Source organism: Oncorhynchus kisutch, linkage group LG22, assembly GCF_002021735.2.
Source record: "Oncorhynchus kisutch isolate 150728-3 linkage group LG22, Okis_V2, whole genome shotgun sequence".
NCBI lineage: Eukaryota > Metazoa > Chordata > Actinopteri > Salmoniformes > Salmonidae > Oncorhynchus > Oncorhynchus kisutch.
This window is the reverse complement of record NC_034195.2, coordinates 23,039,687-23,063,548: the sequence shown is the minus strand read 5'-3', so window position 1 is coordinate 23,063,548 and position 23,862 is coordinate 23,039,687. Positions and strand designations below refer to the sequence as shown.

The window sequence follows — 23,862 nt, the reverse complement described above, 5'->3', positions numbered from 1 at the left end:
CCCAAAAGTACGAAGTGTAAGTACTACCATATGTATGACATATGCTTCAAAATAAGTTTACATTACTAGTCATTACTTACATGTAATGAACCCAGCAATTTGGTTTATAAATGATTTATTGACATTTTGAATGGAATTAAACATCAGCAATAACTAGCTGAATGAGCAGCTCTGTTCATAATTTGAATAATTTTGCAGGCTTCAGTTCCAAAAAGTACAAATCGTAAATACTACCGTATGTATGACATTTAATTCCATTCTGAAAGTGTCATGAGGGATTTTCAGTAGCTATGCAGTAATACCATATTACTTAGCTACGGTGTCCTAAAGGACCAAGCACAGTCATGAGAGGACAGATCACCATTTTACATTACCATGATTGGTTTTATGGCCTAAAAGGAACTCATGTTAAATTGGGTGACTGTAAAAAAAAGAAAGCCCACACAGTTCTCAGTTCGGGGTTTTAGCCAGCTAATCCGTGTTGTGCAGTGCTGTTTAAACTCATAGCCACTTCTTGGAGGACGAGGGGGCCAATGCCATTGTCACTTGACATCAAAGCACATCCCCGCCATGCTCCCGCTGAAATCCCCCCAAAACCTGACAACATTAGAATACCATCAAACGCTCGCTGCTTGCCTTTGAAATTTCTGACACTGTTTGCAGGCTATGAAGAGTTGTATGGGGATAGAAATTAACTTTTTTTTTTTATTTAACTAGGCAAGTCAGTTAAGAACAAGTTCTTATTTACAATGACTGCCTACTGGGGAACAGTGGGTTAACTGCCTTGTTCAGGGGTAGAACAACAGAGTTTCACCTTGTCAGCTCAGGGATTCGGTTACTGACCCAACACTCTAACTAATAGTCTACCTACCTGCCATGCTTTTTTGTTAGCAATGAGAATTGAATATAGAAATGGAGTTCTGTTGACTCTCTCAACCTCTACTGGCATGGTGAAGCCTTGCCTTTCTTTCCCTCCTCTCCTGTCAGTCCATAGACAGAGTGAGTGTGTGATTGTGGCCAGAGGGGAGATTTAAAGTGGCTGTGGTGGAGAAAGCGATAAAAAGGCCCCACAACAGAGTTGAAAAGGTTAAGTGCATTGAGCGAGTACGTTGATAAATTTGATTCCTATTGATTTGGTAGGCACACAGCAGTAACTGTAGAGTTTTCCAATTTCAGATGGTCCTGAGGTGTAGAGAGTCTGCAAGAAGGAGAGACCCAGTTCAGCTTCACACAACAAACACAGGAGACACACTGCTGAGGGCCTAAAACAGGCTTCATCAATGTTGGAGGAAGACTTCCTTCCATCTCCTTTATCTTCTGTCCACAACAAAACAGGAGAAGAAATAGAGAGGGGAGGGGGGAGCGAGGGAGAGAGAGATAAAGAAAGGGACTGAAATAAACATAGGATAATCCATTTTTATAGATGCACAGCCAGTGTGTTCTGCTGTGCCCCCCTGTTCCTCATAATGCCAGTAATTCTAATGACAGGGACGTTGGCAGGGCAGGGTGGGCTTGTTAGTGTTACAGTGATCAGTGGGAGGCCCAGAACAAAACATCGCTGCACATGAGACACACCACCACTTAGATGTAACTGTTCATCAACCCCTCATCATGTCCCTTCTGTCACTGCACTGTCAGTGTCACAGTGTGCCAGCCATCCTCGTAAAACCTGGCCTCCCTCCATATAACCTGCCTTTTATGGCCCGCTGCACATCATAATGTCTACATGGACAGCTGGGTGTGTTTGGGTGTTTGTTTGGGTGTATTTGGTTTTTTGTCATAATTACAGATGGCGATTGTGTGTGTTGATGATCCTACCAACCGCTTAACCTCTCGCTTTACAAATGATATACTGTATTACATTTTTTTTTTTTTTAAGATAATAATTAAGGTGTGTCATTTTCTGAAGTTAAGCAACAGGTGCTAATTGTTGCAGTGGGTTACCATGGTGGTTGAATGGAATGAAAGCGTAGCTCCAACTGTTTGATAATAAGTGGTAATGAGAGTTTAAAGAGGGTTTTTCAACATTAAATGTACAACACTACAATTAGCTCAGCATCTGGCCCAGGGTTGCTGGAAGTGCTACCAGATGTACATGTACATTTAATGTGAGTATTATAAGCTGTTGAGAGCAGGAATATAGGTTGATTCATGGGTAAACTAAAAAGGAGTGCTTTCCCATGCTTCCCACTTGAGAGTCAGTTTTATCCGAGGGCACTGTATTGAAGACTGTCCTTGGCTCTCCATTATAAACAGAATGTGCAGATGAGATGTTCAGTGTTCTTCAGTTTAAGAGTTCCCAGGGCTAGGGAGTATACGCTGCTAAGGATATTTCTGTTATGTAGAGAAAAGAAGAAAAGTGGAAATTCATTTATTATGGATGTATTATGTAGAACATTGTCCCGACTGTAAAGCAAAGGGATTTTCCGTAAAGCAGCAGCAGTGGATTCCTTCTGACGAGGAGTGGGCTCATTTTTAAATGGTGTTGTTATTAACCTAGCCACTGCTGGCTCAGATTTCAGGAAACAGTATCAATTACCTCGTACCCCTGCACATCCACCCAGAACTGCTACTCCCTGTATATAGCCATATTATTTTTACTCCTTATTGTTATTTGTTATTCACTGAGTATTTATTCCTTGTGTCACCATCTATTTTTAGTTTATAGTTTTAATTTCAATCTATAAATCTCCATTGTTGGGAAAGGATTAAGTTAGCATTTCACTGTTAGTCTACACCTATTGTTTACGAAGCATGTGAAAAATACAATTTGATTTGATTCAAATATATGGATATCCCAGAAAACATCATTGTTTTTCAAACAACTATGATCTCAAATTGAATCAGACCATTTAATCATGAACTGGTATAAGGTTATGTTCATGCCTGAGGCAGTATTTGATAACTCTCATTCAAGACAAGTCAAAGAGTCTACAGTCCAAACGGAGGTATTGTCTTCTCACCCCCACCACCTTCCTCTTGGGCTCCTCACAGTGGAAGGGGGAGGGGGGTTGAGGGAAGGGTACTTGATGGGCCAGGAAGGGGAGTGTGGCAAAGCAAGATAAGGATAGGATCAACACGATCAGAGAAGATAAACCATGGTGGAGTGGCGCTATCTCTCTGTCAGACGACAATGGCATTATACACATATGTGTACAGGGTGGCATACACACACACACATGCATGCATGCACACACGCACGCACACACTCACACAGAGTGAGATGGCTCATGGACATCTTATTTACCACACCATGTCCCTGGTAAAGACATGGAATGGCAGCAAGTGGATGGTGAGGGGTGGAGAGGGACATTTAGGCAAAGCACATGGCTTTGATAAAAGCTAATTGAAGTGTTAATTATCGCTATTAAATGAAAGCAAACAATCACACTCACACAGCATAATTATGAATAGAAGGTACAGCATTAGCAGATGCGGATATGTGCGTGTATCTGTTCATGTGTTTATTTGTAATTGACAGAGAGGGAACCTAAGGTTATCGTATTTGAATAGCTACCTTGGTCATTCCTGTGACGTTGCTCATGCATAGAGATCACTGAACCTTAGGAGAGACTGCTGCTGATCAGAGACAGCACATGCAGATATGTAGAATAGGTAGAGACCCTGGAATGCACAGGAACGCAACACAACCATGTAGAAAAGCTGTCTAAACAGTGTTGGTAATAGCTGTGGTGTTTTGTTTCTCCCTCGCTCTCTCTTTCTCTCTCTCACAGTGTTCTTTGATGACTGTGCGGGGAATGAGGGCTTGGCGTTCGAGGTGTCCCACCCGGACTTCCAGGTGGACGAGGAGATGAACCTGGTGGCCAGACGAGACGTGATGGACAGCGGCACTGTCATGTTTATCCACGGGGTCAACGAGCAGGCTGATGACATGGCACAGGTGGACATTGTCGGAGCTCCACCTAGATCTCCTCAAACACTCAGGGTGAGTAGCTGGCCAATGGATTCCTCTGACTATGGCAGATAGATACTCTCCTATTAATGTTGCTGTTCAGAGCTCATCATTTAATAAGATAGCTGTGGAAAGAAGTGTGCAACAGACTGCACAACAAAGCTTTGAAATGACAGCTGTGTCTTTTCATTGTATTTTTCTACAATGTAGACTTATTTAAAGTGACTTCCTCTTTCCACTGGGTGGATGTGTGGACTTCATTTGGGTTTGGAGAGCCGGTGGTTGGTGAAAATGACTGTGATTATGTCTGCATATCACTTTTGTCATTCAAGTACAGTTCCCAGAACTGCCCACTGTGCTCATTGTCGCCAAACCTTAACCACTTAAATCTTCAGTCTCATCTGAAAATAAAAATGTGTTCCTTCTATATATGGTGTTAGTATTCAAAATACCAAATACAGTAACTAATTTCTGTTTAATGATCCACAAAACCACCTGTGTCAAAGTCACTCCATCCATTACCCCCTCCACTTGCCTTCCAGCCCCTTCCTGTCCCCGCCCTCCAGGCCAGCACTAGTGCTGCCAACTTGATTAAAACATTTCCCAGGGCCATCTCAAATATTCCGTTACCTCCCCTCCAATCATCGCTCTTCCCTGCTCCCTGCCCAGGTGTCCCACTGGTGTAGTTTCTCTGGTTCCCAGCCTAATGAGTAGCTCTCTCACTGTCTCTGTGCGTCACCTTGCCTTCATTTGTTTATGCTTCACCCATTATTTATTTAGTTTGCCAGTCCACGGCTATGTCTTTGGCAAGCCTGGGAGGACATAAGGGAATGAGTCATCTCCATTCTGTGTATGAATGGGGAGAGAAGGTTTCCTCATGAGTAATGTCACCATAATGTTCTTCTTGGCGAGAGTACGAAGGCACTCTGTTTTTAAAACATTTTTTTTGTCTCCCGCGTTAAAAGAAAGTTAGTTAAATAAAATGTTTCTAAAATGTAATTTCCTTGTCGTAGGTTAACAAGACATTATGCATATTGACATGACTAAGTGCTATAATGAAAGAAAAAGTTAAGAAAAGTTGGGTGGCCGTGGCCCAATAACCAATTTTTCTTCAGAATTCATTCTGTAGGAGAGAACTCCCAGCAGTGTCAGACCAGCTCCGATGCCAGATCATCCATTGTCTCCTCCCTTTGTTCTGGCTCTTTGATATCTCTCTGCTGCTCTAGGCCTACCCAGTGGGGGATATTAGTGTTAATGGCATAGAATACATGGACCTCATTAATTAGGCAAAGAGGGAAAGTAAGAATAGAGAGACAGAGGAGACTATTGGACATAAGAGGGTTATGGTTGAGGAGGAGGAAGAGAAAGAGAAAAGGATTGAACACAAAAGGGGCAGAAAGACAGGCGAAGAAAAGGAGGGAAAACAGGCAGATGAGACTGGATGAGTCCTTTAATGTGGATTGGTAAAGAGCTCTCATTATTTCACAATCAATTAATCTACAGAGGCTCTCTGCTTTGAGAAGCAGAACCAAAGAACAAAGCAACAGAACCATCACCCTCATCTCCGCCTCTATCATACACTGTATATCTCTGTGATGTAGACTTCAAGACTCAATCATCATAATTATTCCCCAATAGATCCACCAAACAAGGCTTGCTGTCTCTGGTGAAAGCCCCAAAGTCTGGAAAGGGTTTTGTAAGGATTGTGTTTAGAGGTTGTGTTGGGCAAACCAATTGTACCAGGCTGAGGTCATGGCAATTTGATTTGGTGTTAGGAACAGAGCTTTTATAGATTAAGAGGAAACAGAATAAAATTGAAAAATAGAAATGGGTTTCACATTTTACAGTGCCATCCTGTAATCACAATTAATATCAACCACAGCAAATGACAGTGCAAAACTGTTTTGTTCCCTTAAAACACGTCTCTGTTGCCAAGCTTTCATTACTCCAACCCCTCCATTTCTCCACTAATGTCGAGCGGAAATGTCCCTGGGTGTATATATTGATGTAACTGTCAAAATAATGGAAACACTTGAGCAAATGAGGGAAACAAAGTATATTGAAAGCAGGTTCTTCCACGCATGTGTGCTTCCTGAATTAATTAAGCCATTAACATCTCATAATGCTTAAGGTCATGTATCAAAATGCTGGGCAGGCCATTAGTTTGGCTACCAGGGCTATGTCCTCAAAGGATGACATCCATCCACAGGGCATAAGTTTTCACTGAATTATTTGATAAGCAGGTAAAGGATGTAAACTATATGCCATGGCTGTGTCTGTTACCAGATCTCAACATTTCTGTGAGATTCTGGAGTGGCGCCTGAGACTGTTTTCCACCACCATCAATAAAACACCAAATATGGAATTTCTTGTGGACGAATGGCGTCACATCCCTCCAATAGTGTGCTAGACACTTGTTGTAAGGGTCGACGCTGGTAGAGACGAGAAGCAGGCACAGGGAGTGAACATTTAATGGCGACAGACATGGAACAGGACAGGACGGTGTCTGGACGTGAACACATAACAACATTAATGCTGACACAGGGAACAACCGGGGGAGCAGACAGTTATAGATGGGGCAATCAACAAAGGGAAGGAGTCCAGGTGAGTCCAATGAGCGCTGCTGTGCGTAAAGATGGTGACAGGTGTGCGTAATGAAAGGCAGCCTGGCGCCCTCGAGCGCCAGAGAGGGAGAGCGGGAGTAGGCGTGACACTTGTAGAATCTATGCCAAGGTGCATTGAATCTGTTCTGACCTGTGGTGGCCCAATGCCCTCGTAAGACACTTTATGTTGGTGTTTCCTGTATTTTGTCAGTTACGTGTATAATTCATGTTATAGTATCTTTATAGTGTCTTTGTTGTAGATTTATTGGCTTTTGATAATTGATAAGTGCTGTCTGAGTGGGGGTAGAATATGTTTTTAATTCCTCAGAGGAGGACGAGATGGTAATGTGGGCTTCAGCTTGAGGGAGGGAGGCTGCTGATAAATGATTGCCATTACGAGGAAACTCTGAATTCACAGAATAATGTATTATCTTTTGCTGGGGATCAATGTGAGAATTAATGGAAGAAAGCATTTACATTTTTTTTAAATGCACACGCTAAGATATGGATTTTTGTTTATTTCTCTGTTATTTTCTTTCTGTTACATTATATAGTACAAGGGTTGCCCTCTGGGAAATAAATAGCCATATTTAAATATAACAATTGATAAGAGCAAAATAAAACTACTTATTTGGCTTAGTTATTTTTCTTCCATGCCATCTCACTCTGAAATAAATGTAATATTGCATACAAGTCCTCACTTCCTTCCAGTAGTCTTTGATGGATAACAAACAGTTCTACAATGCTGCCACAACACAGCAGTTGACGGTGCATACTACACCCGCTCCTATTGCAGTTTAAAACCTGCTCCCTCACGTGTTCTTTCTGTTAAAGTACTGTGTTGTTAGTCTCCGTCAGCAGTGCAGTACACAGTACCATCTAGTACCATCAGTACACAGTACCATCTCTCCTATACTCAGCCTCTCTGTTGCTCTCCTGGTTGTTCACTTCACATGGGCTCTTTGTCATATACATGTAGTTACTAGTACTGAAGAATCATGGCAGGGCAGTTAGAGATCTGAGTCACTGTGTCAGTCTGCCTGGTGCTGTCCTCATCCCTGTCTGGCAGTATTGCCAAGTTAAGTGGTCTTTAGCAATCTTACAAAGTGCTTTGCTGAACTCTTCAGGTCACAGCTGGTGGTGATCCCTCTGTGTGATAACAACAACCAGGCTTGTTGTTTTTATTTCATTTCTTGTGATGTTTGGTTGTGTATGTTGTGTTGTGTCTCAGTGCTGGCTTGTGTTCTGTGTCAATGGTGTAGTCCCAGGTTACACTCTGACATTCTCTCTCTGTTCGTACTGAACACCACTCCAACAGACAGTCAGGAATGACTAATGAGACTTCTCAATATAGTATTCAGGGGAAGAATGGCAGAATGGACAAGGACGTGACATTGCTGCCGCAGTAACTCTGCTCTCAGTCTGTGAGTGACGAAGGCTCTGTCTGTCGCAATGCCTATAGATCCTAGGTCAAACAAAAGCCCCCACCATCAACACTTCTCTCACTCCTCTTCGTCGTCCTGCTCTGAAATACACACACATCAACTCCACTGCCCAAATGTATTCTGAGCCCCCCCCCCCATGTGTTCCTGACACATCTTGGTGCTCACTTCCCTAATGAGAATTCAAGCATTCTGAGAGAGAGAGAGAGAGAGAGAGAAAGAAAGAAAGAAAGAGAGAGAGAGAGAGAGAGAGAGGTGTTGGTGGACAGGACACAAAGATTCATTACTAACTCGTGGGGTGTTACAGTGTCACAGAACTGAGCCCAGCGCTAGGCCTATTCATCACCTGCACAGCGAGGCAGGAGAGGGGGACACACGTTATGTTTAGTCTCCCAGCATTCAGTGCGAGCTTCACGCCTCTCTGGCCTTGACAATGTAGCTAGGTATGTGTATCAAACGGAGTGTGCTCATCAATATCCCCAATGACCGCATGCAGAGCATTGATGGGTTTTAAGCCCCCATCCCTTTCACTGCACCCTTCATCTCTCAGCACAGGAAAGAGATAGTGACAGTGTGTTCCATCTTCAGTGTAATACCTGTCATCACTCTGCTGTTTCCCATTGAGCTGCTAAAAATAAAGGTATCGTACTGTATCATAGCAATAAAGCAGCCAGGAGCAATGCATTCTGGGATTGATGTGGTCATACTTACGGAAGTTAGGTTTTACAGGGCCACCCAAAGGCCAGGAGCTAGCTTTGGAACCCAATCATAGAAGACAACCCACCTATGGATTTGCATTTAAAATACATAATAGTCCATTTAACCTGGAGTAGTTGTGTGACACTCTGGTTGACTGCTTCAGGTTTTTCAGAGTCAGTCAGTGGCTGGAAAACACTGTCTGTTACAGGACACTATGTACTTGATGTACCTTGTTCTGGTTGTGTTGATAGGTTTCATATGACCTCTGAAGGTTGTCTGGAACAGGAAAGTAAAGTGAGTTGGAGTGAGTTGCCAGTATAGCAGTCAGTGTGCTCTCTCTGTCTCCGTTTCAACGTACAGCTTTGTAAACAACTGCCTTCAGCACCCACCCCTCCTACCTCGTCCCTCTCTGTCATTCTAACAGGGGCGAGCACTGCCAGCTCACAGCGCAGCACAACATTGCGTACAAGATTGTAACTGTATGATGTGCCATAAAAGAGGAAGGACAACTGCTTCTTCTGGTTGTTGACCGGACTGTCGCCATGGCACCAACTGTTGTTTCTGGTAGCAGCGTGGGCATGGACCTGCTGTTTTAAACTCTCTAGAGACAGCAGGTGCGGTAGAGATACTCTGAATAATCGGCTATGAAAAGCCAACTGACATTTACTCCTGAGGTGCTGACCTGTTGCACCCTCGACAACTACAGTGATTATTATTATTTGACCCTGCTGGTCATCTATGACCTCTTGGCCATGTTCTGTTATAATCTCCACCCGGCACAGCCAGAAGAGGACTGGCCACCCCTCATTACCTGGTTCCTCTCTAGGTTTCTTCCAGCCCTCTAGGGAGTTATCCAATCCACCGTGCTTCTACACCTGCATTGCTTGCTGTTTGGGTTTTAGGCTGGGTTTCTGTACAGCACTTCGTAACATCAGCTGATGTAAGAAGGGCTTTATAAATACATTTGATTGATTGGATACCTCATGCCAGGGCGGGGATCAGGAGGACCTCTACCGAGTGGGCACAGGGCTGTCACGGAGGAGGGAGGCAGAGATAGATACAGAGAGGGGGGAAGGGTGAGAGGGAAGGGACAGAGGGAGAGGGAGAATAAGAGAGAGAAAGTCAAAAAGACAGTGTATGTAAAACATAGAGAGAGATGGTGACTGCTGGATGTTCTCTCATCCCTGACACGTCACGTTGGTACTGCGGCTGCTGCTCACCCAGCCAGCACAGCACAGTGACACTCTCCTCTCCTATCCTGGCCCTATTCATACATGTGGCGATTACACTGTGGTAATAGAAATGCTACATTTTTCTGTAATTTTGCAATATACAAAAGCATCAGTCAATTTGAACAATGTAAATTTGCCATGTTTAAAACTCCTCCAATGTCCTCCACTGTCATATATACAGCATGTTAAGAGTCATATCAGCTCCCCGCCTGCCACTGGTCACTTTACAGGTGAGTGATCCAACTATGCTTCTCCACCATCTGTTCTGTGTGTTCGCTGTCTCTAGCTATTATATTGTATATCTATGAGTGCACAAAAGCACGACTTCTCCTTTGAAGTCTTAGGCTCTCACATTGCTCATGCAGGCGTTTTGCCTGTGTATGTGTTGGCGGGCAGTGAGGCAGCATTATGTGGCCATGTGTCCTGCTGAATGGACAGCCAGAGCCTGGTGCTCTCACTTGGGTCATTGCAGCTATGCAAATGTGTTCAATTTGAGTCCTGAGTCGATAGCGTGAATGCCAAATATAATTTTCAACAAAACGTTACCTACTAGAAGGGCCCTAATTGCATTAGAACTTACAAAAGGAGAAAGAGAAACGAGGAGAGGAAAGAAGAAGAGAGAGGTACAAGGGAGAAAAGCTACTTATCCATACCACTTATTACGTTTACATACAGTTGCAAATGCACATTGGCTAATGAGTGTGAGCCACACATACGCGCATACACACATATAAATGGAATGTCTTTCCATACTGTGACAGAACTAGAGTCACAAAGCATGACACTTTTTCTTGTTCCTCTAGATTCTGTAGTGTTTTGAAGATGGAAATTAACATTTCAAATAGGCTCTGGCTGAATCAACAATAGGTTAAAAAAAAGTGAGTAAATAGGTTTTCTTCGTGAGAGCATTGTCATCTGTCATCTTTCTCTCCTTCGCTCTTTCTTTTCATATCGCTGTATCTCTCTCTTTCAATCTTCCTTTCTTTTTCTACTCCCCCAAGTCTGAAAAGATCGAGTCAATTAGAATGTTGAAGGAAGCATAACAATGCAATTACATCAAACCTAATGACTTACTGTTCAAGGTTATAACAGTCTAATTTTGTTGTTAGATTGTAATTCCATCCAAATGAATGTCTGTTTCTAAAGACTGTACTGGTTGCTGTGTCAGTCTTAGATAGCCTCCTCTCTTCGCCGCCTCTCTAGAACAACCCTATCTGACAGCTGCTGACAGGTGTTAGAATGACAGGATCAATGTACATGTAACTGCCGAAATAAAGGAAACACCAACATAGCGTCTTAATAGAGCATCGAGCCCCCACAAACCATCAGAACAGCTTCTATTCACTTTGGCATAAATTCTACGAACCACAACTGTGGAAACACCTGCTTTCAATAGACTTTGTATCCCCCATTTACTCAAGTGTTTCCTTTATTTTGGCAGTTACCTGTATGTCCTTTCTTCCACCAATCAGTGGTCATCATGGTTGAGATGAGAGGAGGATAGGAAGCCATATGCCTATAGAGTGTGTGTGTGTGTGTGTGTGTGTGTGTGTGTGTGTGTGTGTGTGTGTGTGTGTGTGTGTGTGTGTGTGTGTGTGTGTGTGTGTGTGTGTGTGTGTGTTAGAGCTTACAATACTGTACAGCCATTACATTATGAGTGTTGTGACACACTCTTCAATGTGAGCAAGAAATACAAGAGCAGCACAATGAACTGTACAGTGACTTGATTGTATTGTGTGTATGAATGGACTCATGCTCAGTGTGCATTACTGTACATCCTTCCTATTCAATGTGATGTGTTTTGAATGCCACCCCTCTCTCTTTGTGTTTGTTTGTGTAGGAGATCCTTGGCCTTGGACAGATCCAGCCCTACAGATCGAAGAGAGCCCTGTTCGCCCCTCGCATGCATGTCAATGAGAACATGGAGCCGCCCTTCCCCAAAGTCATTGGCACGGTAAGCCTCACCCGTCCGTCCCACCTCGGGCTCCACTAATACACTGACTGCTTGACCTTCTGATTAAGTGTTATTCACAGTCAAACAAAGCGGATATCCATATTCCAGTGAAAACATGCCTCTCCTCATATGTGAACTGTGAATAACATGAATAATCAGTATTTAAACATTAAACAGTACACAATTACACCTAACGAATATAACAACAGTGCTTTGATTTGAGAGTTTTGTAATAATAAAAAACTTTTTGGATGACACTCAAATCAAATGGGTGGCTTGATGAATAGAAGAAAACATTTGTGTGCATACTCGAGGAATTCCTTTGATGGATAGAAGGAAACATTTGTGTGCATACTCGAGGAATTCCTTTGATGGATAGAAGGAAACATTTGTGTGCATACTCGAGGAATTCCTTTGATGGATAGAAGGAAACATTTGTGTGCATACTTGAGGAATTCCTTTGATGGATAGAAGGAAACATTTGTGTGCATACTCGAGGAATTCCTTTGATGGATAGAAGGAAACATTTGTGTGCATACTCGAGGAATTCCTTTGATGGATAGAAGGAAACATTTGTGTGCATACTCGAGGAATTCCTTTGATGGATAGAAGGAAACATTTGTGTGCATACTCGAGGAATTCCTTTGATGGATAGAAGGAAACATTTGTGTGCATACTCGAGGAATTCCTTTGATGGATAGAAGGAAACATTTGTGTGCATACTCGAGGAATTCCTTTGATGGATAGAAGGAAACATTTGTGTGCATACTCTAGGAATTCCTTTGATGGATAGAAGGAAACATTTGTGTGCATACTCGAGGAATTCCTTTGATGGATAGAAGGAAACATTTGTGTGCATACTCGAGGAATTCCTTTGATGGATAGAAGGAAACATTTGTGTGCATACTCGAGGAATTCCTTTGATGGATAGAAGGAAACATTTGTGTGCATACTCGAGGAATTCCTTTGATGGATAGAAGGAAACATTTGTGTGCATACTCGAGGAATTCCTTTGATGGATAGAAGGAAACATTTGTGTGCATACTCGAGGAATTCCTTTGATGGATAGAAGGAAACATTTGTGTGCATACTCGAGGAATTCCTTTGATGGATAGAAGGAAACATTTGTGTGCATACTCGAGGAATTCCTTTGATGGATAGAAGGAAACATTTGTGTGCATACTCAAGGAATTCCTTTGATGGATAAAAAAAAGATCCTTGATGTGTTTGAAACTGGAACACCAATACATTTGGGGAAAGTTACCAGAACTTTTTAACCCTAATGGGAAACAGCTATTGGACTTTATACCTTCCATAATTTACTCCTCACAGCCTCATTTGCAAAAGAACACTAAGACATGAACAACGTGTCTGTGTGTGTGCATTTAGCCGATCAGACTAAAGGATCAACCATATCTCAGAACACCCAGAGAGTCTGAAAATGAAATATTAAAAGAGAGACATCACTTTTTAATTTATTTTTTATTTTTTACATGTTACCTCTATTTAACTAGGCAAGTCAGTTAAGAACAGATTCGTATTTACTATGACAGCCTACCCCGGACGGATGGTGGGCCAATTGTGCACCGCCCTATGGGACTTCAATCATGGTCAGATGTGATACAGCCTGGATTTTAACCCGGGGACTGTAGTGACACATCTTGCACAGAGATGAAGCGCCACTCGGGAGCAAAGCTGAGCCTTGCACATAATGGATAATTGCACAAAGTTCTTCTAAAGCCATGGCATCTTTATTCCCACTCTGTCCTGTTGTCTCTGGGGCCCTGGAGGGTCCGTGGCGGAGCCGTACTGTATCTCTCCCACTCTGTCCTGTTGTTTCTGGGGCCCTGGAGGGTCCGTGGCGGAGCCGTACTGTATCTCTCCCACTCTGTCCTGTTGTTTCTGGGGCCCTGGAGGGTCCGTGGCGGAGCCGTACTGTATCTCTCCCACTCTGTCCTGTTGTATCTGGGGCCCTGGAGGGTCCGTGGCGGAGCCGTACTGTATCTCTCCCACTCTGTCCTGTTGTATCTGGGGCCCTGGAGGGTCCGTGGCGGAGCCGTACTGTATCTCTCCCACTCTGTCCTGTTGTTTCTGGGGCCCTGGAGGGTCCGTGGCGGAGCCGTACTGTATCTCTCCCACTCTGTCCTGTTGTTTCTGGGGCCCTGGAGGGTCCGTGGCGGAGCCGTATTGTAGCTCTCCCCGTTTACCTCTCAGTTTCTGAGTAGTGAAAACATTTTTATTGTTACATACACCAGATAGGTGCAGTGAAATGTGTTATTTTACAGGGTCAGCCATAGTAGTACGACACCCCTGGAGCAAAGTAGGGTTAAGTGCCCTTCTTAAGGTCACATTGACAGATTTGTCAGCTCAGGTATAAGAACCAGCGACCTTTCGGTTGGGAGTCAGGCCCCCAATGAGAGAGAGACAGGTAGATCTACAGTCAGCAGATTAATTTGGTTTACAGGAGTTCAATAGGTGTTCTAGAACATTTTTTAAATTAGTTGAAAAAAAAAACATACAGCTTGTAAATTGTGTTCTTAGTCACTACTGATTACATACTGTACATACTGTACATCAAACCTCATCTCCTTCCATTTCTGTCCATACAAGATTCATTTCACTGTTACGAGAATCATGTAATGGCATACATCAGTGATGTGCCTCCACTGATGGCAGAACGAGGGTTGACTAGCTCCGTGATGTTTTGAAGCAGTCATCCCTTTATAGAGAGATTATGTTAGAATCCTCTGGTACAGAGTACGGAGAAGCTCTGTAAGACTGTGGTGGGAATGACCCCCTGCCAACCACCATCTCTCTTTGTCTCTCTCTCTCTCTCTCTCTGTCTCTCAATCTCTCTGTCTCTCAATTCAATTCAAGGGGCTCTGTCTCTCTCTCTGTCTTTCTCTCCCTCTGTCTCAATTCAATTCAATTCAAGGGCTTTATTGGCATGGGAAACATGTGTTAACATTGCCAAAGCAAGTGAGGTAGATAATATATAAAGTGAATATATAAAGTGAAATAAACAATAACAATTAACAGTAAACATTACACATACAGATGTTTCAAAACAATAAAGACATTACAAATGTCATATTATATATATACAGTGTTTTAACAATGTGCAAATGGTTAAAGGACACAAGATAAAATAAATAAGCATAAATATGGGTTGTATTTACAATGGTGTGTGTTCTTCACTGGTTGCCCTTTTCTCGTGGCAACAGGTCACAAATCTTGCTGCTGTGATGGCACACTGTGGAATTTCACCCAGTAGATATGGGAGTTTATCAAAATTGGATTGTGGATCTGTGTAATCTGAGGGAAATATGTCTCTCTAATATGGTCATACATTGGGCAGGAGGTTAGGAAGTGCAGCTCAGTTTCCACCTCATTTTGTGGGCAGTGAGCACATAGCCTGTCTTCTCTTGAGAGCCATGTCTGCCTACGGCGGCCTTTCTCAATAGCAAGGCTATGCTCACTGAGTCTGTACATAGTCAAAGCTTTCGTTAATTTGGGGTCAGTCACAGTGGTCAGGTATTCTGCCGCTGTGTACTCTCTGTGTAGGGCCAAATACCATTCTAGTTTGCTCTATTTTTTTGTTAATTCTTTCCAATGTGTCAAGTAATTATCTTTTTGTTTTCTCATGATTTGGTTGGGTCTAATTGTGCTGCTGTCCTGGGGCTCTGTAGGGTGTGTTTGTGAACAGAGCCCCAGGACCAGCTTGCTTAGGGGACTCTTCTCCAGGTTCATCTCTCTGTAGGTGATGGCTTTGTTATGGAAGGTTTCTCTCTCTCTCTCTCTCTCTCTCTCTCTCACTCTCTCTCTCTCTCTGTCTCTCAATCTCTCTGTCTCTCAATTCAATTCAAAGGGCTCTGTCTCGCACTCTGTCTTTCTCTCCCTCTCCCTCTTTCTCTCCCTCTGTCTCTCTCTCTCTCTCTCTCTCTCTCTCTCTCTCTCTCTCTCTCTCTCTCTCTCTCTCTCTCTCTCTCTCTCTCTCTCTCTCAATCTCTCTGTCTCTCTCTGTCTTTCTCTTTCTCTCTCTGTCTCTCAATCTCTCTGTCTCTCTCTGTCTTTCTCTCTGTCTCCCTCTGTCTCCCTCTGTCTCCCTCTGTCTCTCTTTTTATCTCTCTCTGTCTCAATCTCTCTGTCTCTCTCTCTCTCTCTCTCTCTCTCTCTCTCTCTCTCTCTCTCTCTCTCTCTCTCTCTCTCTCTCTCTCTCTCTCTCTCTCTCTCTCTCTCTCTCTCTCTCTCTCTCTCTCTCTCTCTCTCTCTCTCAATCTCTCTGTCTCTCTCTGTCTTTCTCTTTCTCTCTCTGTCTCTCAATCTCTCTGTCTCTCTCTGTCTTTCTCTCTGTCTCCCTCTGTCTCCCTCTGTCTCTCTTTTTATCTCTCTCTGTCTCAATCTCTCTGTCTCCCTCTCTCTCTCTTTCTCTCCCTCTGTCTCTCTCTCTCTCTGTCTCTCAATTCAATTCAATTCAAGGGGATCTGTCTCTCTCTCTGTCTTTCTCTCCCTCTGTCTCTCTCTCTCTCTCTGTCTCTCTCTCTCTCTCTCTGTCTCTCAATCTCTCTGTCTCTCAATTCAATTCAATTCAAGGGGCTCTGTCTCTCTCTGTCTTTCTCTCCCTCTTTCTCTCCCTATATCTCTCTCTCTCTGTCTCTCAATCTCTGTCTCTCTCTGTCTTTCTCTCTGTCTCTCAATCTCTCTGTCTCTCTCCCTCTGTCTCTCTCTTTCTTTCCCTCTGTCTCTCTCTCTCTGTCTCTCAATCTCTCTGTCTCTCTCCCTGTTTCTCAATCTCTCTGTCTCTCTCTCTGTCTTTCTCTCCCTATCTGTCTCTCTCTCACTCTCTATCTGCTCTCCCCTCTTCTCCCCCAGTGAGTCCTGCATGAGGAGGCAGGCTAATGTGGGCTATTTGACATGACGGAAGCTATACATCGGAGAGCAGGCAAAATGGATTTACCACATGGATACAGCTTCTCCTCCTTATGCTCCTCACTACCAGCATGACAGCCATTCATTTATCTTAAGTGTTACCCCTCTGAGGGGGAGCCTGGTAAAGGGGAAATTTTGATCTGAAATGGCCTGTATTTTGGTGTTTCTACTCCAGTGCATTTTGACCAGACGCAGCTTCAGCAGGAGAAGTTCCGCCCCCATTCATTTTTAATGAGAGCATGCAGAGAATTTGGTGGAAAGTGAGTGGCGAGAACCCTGCTAGCAGAGCGGTAGAAAAAGTTGAGCTCTGCTCTACTTTATGCAAATTATGGCCGTGTCTGGTTTTCCAATTCTATATTAGCAGGTCAATGGCATGGAAGAGGATTGCAGAGATTGTTGGTGGTGGGTGTAGAGATGTGCACAACACTGTTTGCTTGAACCTCAATCAACCTAAACCTAAAAGCAGTGATCAAACCATTTGTGAATGTGTTGACTAAATTAAAATTGTGATATTTGCCCACTGAAGGATGGAAACCACCAGTAACACACATTCTAAGATCGTAAATGCATGAATTTCCCGTGTAATATGCTACCGATTGGATAATGGTATCTTAACATTATGATTCTCATATAGTATAGCTTAAGGCACTTTCATTATACCTGTGTCAGGATGATTATAGTTCACTACCTATACTAAAATATATATATAGATAGGTCTACTTGTAAAATGCACATGAATGGGTACTTTGGATAAAGGAAATTGTGGCTTTGACTTTTTTTTTGCAAATCTCTCTTCACCCACCATCAACACCAACAATCTACGCAATCCTCCTTCATGCCATTTGATTTTATTTCACCTTTCTTTAACCAGGTAGGCTAGTTACTCAGAGTTACACATGGAGTAAACAATAAACAAGCCAATAACATAGTAGAAAAAAAGAATCTATATACATTGTGTGCAAAAGGTATGAGGAGGTAGGCAATAAATAGGAGTGAATAATTACAATTTAACAGATTAACACTGGAGTGATAAATGATCAGATGAACATGTGCAGGTAGAGATACTGGTGTGCAAAAGAGCAGAAAAGTAAATAAAATAAAAACAGTATGGGGATGAGGTAGGTAAATTGGGTGGGCTATATACCGATGGACTACAGTATGTACAGCTGCAGCGATCGGTTAGCTGCTCAGATAGCAGATGTTTAAAGTTGGTGAGGGAGATAAAAGTCTCCAACTTCAGAGATTTTTGCAATTCGTTCCAGTCGCAGGCAGCAGAGGACTGGAAGGAAAGGCGGCCAAGTGAGGTTTTGGCTTTAGGGATGATCAGTGAGATACACCTGCTGGAGCGCGAGCTACGGGTGGGTGTGACCAGTGAACTGAGATAAGGCGGAGCTTTACCTAGCATAGGCTTGTAGATGACCTGGAGCCAGTGGGTCTGGCGACGAACATGTAGCGAGGGCCAGCCGACTAGAGCATACAGGTCGCAGTGGTGGGTGGTATAAGGTGCTTTAGTAACAAAACGGATGGCACTGTGATAAACTGCATCCAGTTTGCTGAGTAGAGCATTGGAAGCTATTTTGTAGATGACATCGCCGAAGTCCAGGATCGGTAGGATAGTCAGTTTTACTAGGGTAAGTATGGCGGCGTGAGTGAAGGAGGCTTTGTTGCGAAATAGAAAGCCGACTCTAGATTTGATTTTGGATTGGAGATGTTTGATATGAGTCTGGAAGGAGAGTTTGCAGTCTAGCCAGATACCTAGGTACTTATAGATGTCCACATATTCTAGGTCCGAACCATCCAGGGTGGAGATGCTAGTCGGGCGTGCGGGTGCAGGCAGCGAACGGTTGAAAAGCATGCATTTGGTTTTACTAGCGTTTAAGAGCAGTTGGAGGCCACGGAAGGAGTGTTGTATGGCATTGAAGCTAATTTGGAGGTTTGATAGCACAGTGTCCAAGGAAGGGCCAGAAATATACAGAATGGTGTCGTCTGCGTAGAGGTGGATCAGGGAATCGCCCGCAGCAAGAGCAACATCATTGATATATACAGAGAAAAGAGTCGGCCCGAGAATTGAACCCTGTGATACCACCATAGAGACTACCAGAGGACCGGACAACATGCCCTCCGATTTGACACACTGAACTCTGTCAGCAAAGTAGTTGGTGAACCAGGCAATTCAGATCATTCTCAGCAAATAAACAAGGTATAATTACAACGTACCCCACACCCCATTATTTCCCTTTTGTAAAAAAAATTATTAGCCTACATATTGTCTGCTCCTTATTTTCATTTACAGTAATGTGCCTAGAATACAAGTGTCGGATTTGCATTAAACAATTTCACGTCAGATAAATCATGTAGAAAATCTGGTTTATGGTTAGCTTCATATACATCATCTACTGGTATCATATTACATTGAGAACACATCAACAATATGCAAACAATGTGTGAGTTTAGCTGTTCTCTGCTTCAGATGTACAATGACAAGGGGTGCATTACACATGCTCATACCGTAAGGCCATTAATGTCATCGTACTGTAGACCTGTGGCTGCATTGGTGATGCATGACATTATAATTAGCAAAATGGGTTCACTTCAGCTGATATCCTGAGATGGTGACAATCAAATATAACAGATTGGAGAGCTCACAACTGGACTAAAAGGTCATGTTCATTTGAGAAAGCAAGACAGAAACACAAATTAGAGACAGTTCCCCTTCACCCATTTTATTGCAGAATTGTGATCTGTGATGAATGAGCATTGACATTAGTTCATCCTGAATAATAGTTTTAAGTTTAAACACTCCACTTCAATGAATCAACATTGAATGAATCAACATATAATTTTAAAATCAAATGTACAAATAAGATAACTCATTTGTAAATGTAAAAATATTGTCTGTGAGTATAACAGAACTGATATTGCAGGCGAAAGCCTGAGAAAAATCCAATCCGGAAGTGCCTAATGTTTTGAAAGCGCTGCGTTCCAATGTGTCCCTATTGAGCTGTGAATGGGCTATCAACCAGATTACTTTTTCTCCGTATTCCCCAAGGTGTCTACAGCATTGTGACGTAGTTTTACGCATTTATGTTGAAGAATACCCGTAAATGGCTACATTGGGCAACTGGTCACCTGATGGCTCCCAGAGTGATTCTCGCGTAAAATACAGAGGTAGCCATTATTCCAATCGGTCCTACTGAAAAAACAATTGTCCCGGTGGATATATTATCGAATAGATATTTGAAAAACACCTTGAGGATTGATGATAAACAACGTTTGCCATGTTTCTGTCGATATTATGGAGCTAATTTGGAATATTTTTTGCCGTTTTCGTGACTGCAATTTCCGGGTGATTTCTCAGCCAAACGTGAAGAACAAATGGAGCTATTTCGCCTACAAAAATAATATTTTTGGAAAAAAGGAACATTGGCTATCTAACTGGGAGTCTCGTGAGTGAAAACATCCGAAGCTCATCAAAGGTAAACGATTTAATTTGATTGCTTTTCTGATTTCCGTGACCAAGTTACCTGCTGCTAGCTGGACAAAATGTTATGCTAGGCTAACGATAAACTTACACAAATGCTTGTCTAGCTTTGGCTGTAAAGCATATTTTGAAAATCTGAGATGACAGGGTGATTAACAAAAGGCTAAGCTGTGTCTCAATATATTTCACTTGTGATTTTCATGAATAGGAATATTTTCTATTTTCTATTTATGTCCGTTGCGTTATGCTAATTAGTGTCAGTCGGTGATTACGCTCCCTCATGCGGGATGGGGAGTCACTAGAGGTTATTTAGTCTTTTTCAATTACATGAGAGAAATGTGAACACCTTAGGATGTTTAAAGGGGCAACTACAGCATTTACATGAGCCAAGTGATAACTGAGCAATGACATTTTAACCAATGAACGTTTAAAAGAGAATGACAACATTTAAATAACAACAACTAAATCCAGTTCAGAACCCCTTTTGAGTGCACTTTGGAGATGGCGGCCCCTGTGGAAGTCCTTTGTCCAAATTGTTGAATGCATGCACTGAAACAATCAGAAAACACAAAACAAAAACAACATTAAGATACTGAAAACAATTAGTGAAAACACTTTGACATCTTTAGTAGTAGTTGAGGTAGATATGTACATATAGGGAGGGATAAAGTGATTAGGCAAACAGGGTAGACAATAAACAGTAACATCAGCGTATGTGATGAGTCAAAAGAGTTGGTGTAAAAAGGGTCATTACAGATAGTTAACCAATAGCTACCCGGACTATTTAACTAACTATTTAGCAGTCTTATGGCTTGGGGGTAGAAGCTGTTCAGGGTCCTGTTGGTTCTTGTTTCATTGGTACCGCTTGCAGTGCGGTAGCAGAGAGAACAGTCTATGACTTAGTTGGCTGGAGACTTGTTTAGGGCCTTCCTCAGGCCTCAACACAATTGATTCAAACTAATAATCCAATTATTATCTTCAATCTAGACTGCGGATGTCATCAAGAGGCAGTTGTCTTCTTGCTGACTTGAGTGGAAGAAAAGCAACATAGAATAAAAGGAAACTCTTTTCCACCTTCTCCTCACTACTTAATCTTCCACCCCCTCCCTCCTCCTCCTTCTCTGTGGGTGACTTTGTTAGCCAGGTTGATGACATCCGCTACTCATTCACTCATCCTATTCAGTCCACTGGTCTCACTCACACAGGACTACTCTACGCCTTGACCTCTTTCTCCCCTCTCTCTCCAGATGACATCCTGCGACTAGTGAGGTCTGGCCGCCCGACAACCTGCCCAGCTCGACCCCCTCCCCTCCTCCCTTCTCCAGACCATCTCTGGAGACCTTCTGCCATTCCTTGCTTCCCTCATTATCTCATCGCTGATCACTGGCTGTGTCCACTGGCTGTGATCACTGGCTATGTCCCCTGGCTGTGATCACTGGCTGTGACTTCAAAATGGCCCAAGTCGCTCCCCTCCTCAAGAAACCAACACTCGACTCATCTGATGTCAAAAACTATAGATCTGTATCCCTTCTTTCTTTTATTTTCTAAACGCTTGAGCGTGCTGTCTCTGATCAACTTTCTCGTTATCTCTCTCAGAACGATCTTCTTGACCCTAACCAGTCAGGCTTCAAGACGAGTCACTCAACCGAGACTGCTCTTCTATGTGTCACTGCCAAAGCTGACTCTCTGATCTGTTATCATCCTCCTAGATCTATCACTGCCTTAGACGCTGTGAACCATCAGATCCTCTTCTCTACCCACTCAGGATTGCATCCTACCTGGTAGGCCACTCCTACAGTACCAGGTGACGTGGAGAGGAGCTGTGTCTGCAACACGTACTCTCACTACTGGTGTTCCCCAAGGCTCGGTTCTAGGCCCTGTCCTCTTCTCTCTACACACCAAGTCACTCGGCTCCGTCATATCCTCACATGGTCTCTCCAATCATTGCTATGCGGATGACACTACTTTTCTCCTTCCCCACTTCTGACACTCAGGTGGCAACACGCATCTCTGCGTGCCTGGCAGATATCTCAACTTGGATGTCGGTCCACCATCTCAAGCTCAACCTCGAACGGAACTGCTCTTCCTCCGGGGTTGAACTCTCCATCACCGTTGACAACTTCAGTGTCGCCTTCACAGAGACCCTGTACGACACACTGTCGTTCTCTGCAAACATCAAAACCGTGACCCTGTACGACACACTGTCGTTCTCTGCAAACATCAAAACAGTGACTCGCTCCTGCAGGTTCGTGCTCTAAAACATCAGTGGACTATGACCCTTCCTCACACAGGAAGCGGCGCAGGTCATAATCCAGGCCCATGTCCTCTCCCTTCTGGACTACTACAACTCACCATTGGCTGGGCTCCCCACTTGTGCCATCAAACCCTAATCCTCTGCACAATCCACTGGCTTCCAGTTGAAGCTCGCATCCACCACAAGACTATGGTGCTTACCTACGGAATAGCAAGAGGAACTGCCCCTCCCTACCGTCAGGCTATGCTCAAATACTACATCCCATCCTTACAGGAGGGCAGCTTCCGTTCAGCCTAGTCCAAGCTCTTCTCTGTCCTGGCACCCCAATGGTGAAAGCAGCTTCTCCCTGATGCGAGGACAGCAGAGTCCCTGCCCATCTTCTGAAAACATCGGAAACCCTAACTCTTCCAACAGTATCTTAAATAATCCTCCACCTCACCTCGACCCCCCCCCCCCCCTTCCAGGGTGTGACTCTACTGATAGGTACTTTATTGAGGAAAAATGTGCTTTCTATGCCTGTGACATGTGGTTGTCCCACCTAGCTATCTTAAGAACAATATACTAACTGTAAGTCGCTCTGGATAAGCGCATCTGCAAAATTACTAAAATATCAAATGTAAAATTGAGTTATGCCTAATATGGCAATTCATAATATTTTTTCCCAAATTAATTATTGTTAATTCCTTACATTCGTGGAAATTGACCTATATGGATATGTCCAAATTTAAACGTTTCTAACATTTAAAAAAAAGAACTAAACCCAGTAGAGTCGATGTCTACAACCCACAGAAATCGAATTAGCATAATAAATAATCCCCATAAATATCTGTCAGTTTAAGCTAGAGATATCTGTTTATTTTTTGCCTTTCGATACATCTCAATCCACCGCATCCGCCGATGTCGCACTTCTGCATCTGCGGTGAAAGGTGACAGAGCTAGAGCGGTGTTTGTCAGACCAGGAGACATCACGAAAATGTGTCTTCTCGCAAAGTCGTCTGTAGCGTTCCGAACAGTTTGGCCTGCAAACTATTCTTTTTTCCATAAAAAAAAATGAGTTACTAGTCCAACGCTCTAACCACTAGGCTACCTGCTGCCCCTTTATGACCCCTTTATGGAAAGACGAACACGATTGTGCTCCCCGTTTTGCTCTGCGACCCCCACAAGCATCTGAAGTCGGTACAGCCGATCTGCCAACGTCTGTCTGTAGCGTTCAAACAGTTTGATATGACTCCTCTGGTGAGACTCTCATGAACACGTTCATGTTGGTTATTTTGCTCTAGGACACCCTCACAAGTCTCGTCTGAAGGTCCCCCGGAAACAGTTGGAAAAAATGAATGAAAATACTGTATATATGG

At 43.3% G+C, this 23,862-nt stretch overlaps 1 protein-coding gene across 2 annotated transcripts in view; it reads left to right on the top strand.

Annotated features, from left to right (window-relative positions):
• The window catches only part of cdh13 (cadherin 13, H-cadherin (heart)), a 545,258-nt gene that overhangs the window by 184,421 nt on the left and 336,975 nt on the right, over nucleotides 1-23,862 (top strand). For both annotated transcript variants that reach the window (XM_020456206.2, XM_020456207.2), the window contains exons 3-4: nucleotides 3,735-3,946; nucleotides 11,730-11,843. In XM_020456206.2, coding sequence (XP_020311795.2) covers nucleotides 3,735-3,946; nucleotides 11,730-11,843 — 326 coding nt within the window. The remainder of the gene's footprint in view (nucleotides 1-3,734; nucleotides 3,947-11,729; nucleotides 11,844-23,862) is intronic.